The sequence below is a fragment of the Terrapene carolina genome, unplaced genomic scaffold, assembly GCF_002925995.2.
Source record: "Terrapene carolina triunguis isolate 2854851 unplaced genomic scaffold, T_m_triunguis-2.0 Scaffold51392, whole genome shotgun sequence".
In the NCBI taxonomy this organism is placed as follows: Eukaryota; Metazoa; Chordata; order Testudines; family Emydidae; genus Terrapene; species Terrapene triunguis.
Genome location: NW_020715743.1, coordinates 12,301 through 15,157, shown reverse-complemented (window position 1 = coordinate 15,157; position 2,857 = coordinate 12,301). Strand labels below are relative to the sequence as shown.

Sequence of the window (2,857 nt, the reverse complement as noted above, 5' to 3'; positions counted from 1 at the left end):
AGGCAGAGCGCAGGGCGGCCCATGGGGGGCTGCACATGGGGCCAGGCGGGCGATGGCCGGGCTGGCTGCACTGCAGGCTGTGGGGCTGGGTGGATGGGAGCTCGCTGGCCTGACCCATGTGAGGCTGGCACAAGGAGCCCCTGCTCTGTGCAGCTCCGCAGTTCCGCCGTGGGGGGAGGGGGTCTCTCTGCTTTGGCTGGGCTCCCCCTCGCTCCCAGAGGCCTGCTGGGCCGGGCTCTCCCTGTGGGCTGCACCTGGCCAAGCCGAGGGGCTCCAGGGCCACCGCCCAGAGTGGAGCGTCCAGTGTGGGGGGCCCAGGATCCCTGCTGTGCTCATGGCCCCAGGGCGGGGGCAGCTGGCGGGAGCACTGGCAGCAGGCCGGGCGTCCCCACGCTGTGCCTGGGGAGCTGAACGCCGGGTCTGCGCCACCTCTCTGCTCCTAACCCCCCTCTCTCTCTCTCCCTGCCCTCCCCTCCTGCGGCAGCACTGGCGAGCAGAGGTAGGTGGCATCCGGTCCTGTGCACGGCGTGACCCACGGCATCGCGCATGGCTCCTGTCTCCCTCGCTGCTCCCCAGGCGGGGCCATGGGCTCGGGGCTGTGGGGGGCGGAGGCCATGGGCTGGCAGGGCTCAGGGGCAGCGCACTACAGCACCCGGAGCCAGGCGCTCTGGCCCCAGCCTGGCCCTGCCAGCATCAGTGCAGCGGGGAAGGCGGCCAGCCCAGTCCCCAGGGTGGGTCAGGCCCTGAAACCACCAGCCTCGGGCAGTGCAAACGCTGCCTGCCAGGCCCCACAGACCCCGCTAGCCCCACACAGGTTAGCGATAGGCACATGCCAAGCCCCGCAGAATGCCCAGGCCCGCCGTGAGACGCAGCCCAGGGCCAGCGCCTGGCTGGGGACCCGGCACAGGGAGAAAGAGCAACCGTCCAGGTGACAGGGAGAAGGCTACTGAAACCAAATGGTCGCCCGCTCTCTGGAGCCTGCGCTCCGCTACCCGGTTCCCCTCCTGGCTCAAGAGTGTTCTCACCCCACGTTCTCTCCAGTGTTTCCAGCCCAGGCTGGCTGAGCCCCCGCTTTCCTGACTACCGACGCGCTGTCCCCAGGGCACCGGGTGGGGGGCGGAGGGTATCCTCTGCTTTCTGGAAACACCCCCAGAGTTCATCGGTTTTACGCCTAGACAGGACAACCCCTGAGGCTTGCTTGTCCCTGTGTGCTCCGTTCCGGGTGACGTCACCGCTCTTGGCTCACGTTTGCCTTTGTGTGTAAATGGGCGTCCGGTGTCTAGCTTGCGGCTCTGATGTACAGCACTCCCTTGTCTCCTGTGTGGAGGACGCGGGTTCAGGCATGTCGCCTTTGGGAACACGGTGTTCTGGTTCGGAGCCTCGCCGCCTTGCATGGCACACACGTGCATTTTGCAGTGACCGTGATGACCAGTGTGACCATGGCTTTCATGTGAGCCCTTCCGTGCGGTTCTTTGGGGAACGAGTCAGATTCCTGCCCCCCTTGTCAGCTGGGTCAGGGCAGCCTGCCTGGCTCGGGGCTGGGCCGAGGGCTGGCCGGCGGCTCCATGGCTGGTGTTAGCTTTGCCCCCGGTAACGGTTCCTTTCCGTCTCCGCAGGCTCAGCGCCATGTCAGCGACCTGTACGAGGACCTGCGGGATGGCCACAACCTCATCTCGCTGCTGGAGGTGCTCTCGGGGGACACGCTGGTAGGTGGCGCCGCTGGCTTCCGGACTGCCGCTTCCGCACAGCCGCCTCTCTGCTGGCTCCCTCCTCCGCCGTCCGGTGCCCAGCGCAGGGAGCCCTGTCCTGGCCGGGGCGGGGCACAGAGCAGCTTTGGGGAGGGGAGAGGTTCTCAGGGCGAGTGTCTGCTCTGCGCTGCTACCCCCCCCTGCCCCCCCCCCCCCCTTCCCCCCCCCCGCGTCACCCCCCGCCCGGGCACGTCCTCGCCCGCTGACCCATAGGCTGGGCCCCTGGCCCGGCCCAGCACTACCTCCCCCAGACCCCCGGGCCCCTTGAAGGAGGATCGGGCCCCTTGCTTCCCCGGCACACCTACCTGCTGACCCCGCATGCCCTGTGACCCCTGACCTCTTGCTTGCTGTACCTACTAGGGAAATCAGTCTGGTTCCTAGGCCCCCCCTTGCCCCCAGGGCCCCCCCGGCTCAGGCCCTGGCCTCACCCCACCCCGCGCCCGAGACTCGGTCCCCCCGGTGCATCGTGGGCTTTTAACACATTCACGTTACTTTGCTACACTCAACTTTCTGCTTCTTTGTACCTGTCTGCTGACCTCTGACCCCTGACCTCTGCCCTCTGGCCTTTGCCTCCTTTCTTTGCACTGCTCTTGCTGGCTAGCCGAGGGAGCGCGACGTGATCAGGAGCTTGCGGTTGGTGAGTGGTTCTGCCTTTGCTCTCGCACGGCCGTGCCCGGCCCTGCGCCGCCCGATTGGCTGGGGAGACATGGCATCATGGCAAGCCCAGCCAATCAGAGCTTTGCTAAACCTGCCGCTCGCCTGCGATTGGCTAGGCTGGTGTGACGAGCGTGCCCGGGCGTCGGGGTGCAGCAGCGGTGCGGGCACGGCAGGGGGACCCACGGGGTCCCGCTCTGGGGCCTGCAAAGCTCCTGTCGGCCGTGCCATGCAGGCCAGGCTGGGACCGGCCTGGGGGGCAGAGACCTCTCAGAGCCACGGGCTGGGGACCGGATGCGGATGGGGGGCAGCCCAGGGGGTCAGGGCAGAGGCCAACCGGAATTCGCTTGGGGTGGGGCTCATCTCCTGTGGGCCGTACTGGGCTGGGAGTGCTGCAGGGACGGGGTAGGGGCAGCAGGGGGCGCTCTCCCCTGGCAGGCAGGGCTGGCCCCAGG

The 2,857-nt window shown here is 68.3% G+C and overlaps 1 protein-coding gene across 1 annotated transcript in view; it reads left to right on the top strand.

The window, feature by feature from the left end:
• Positions 1 to 78: 78 nt before the first annotated feature.
• Positions 79 to 2,857, top strand: part of LOC113405871 (plectin-like) — a gene marked incomplete at its 3' end in the record, with an annotated part of 14,298 nt that continues 11,519 nt past the window's right edge. Inside the window, exons 1-3 of the mRNA XM_026647162.2 lie at positions 79 to 499; positions 1,617 to 1,706; positions 2,350 to 2,385. Coding sequence (XP_026502947.2) covers positions 335 to 499; positions 1,617 to 1,706; positions 2,350 to 2,385 — 291 coding nt within the window. The remainder of the gene's footprint in view (positions 500 to 1,616; positions 1,707 to 2,349; positions 2,386 to 2,857) is intronic.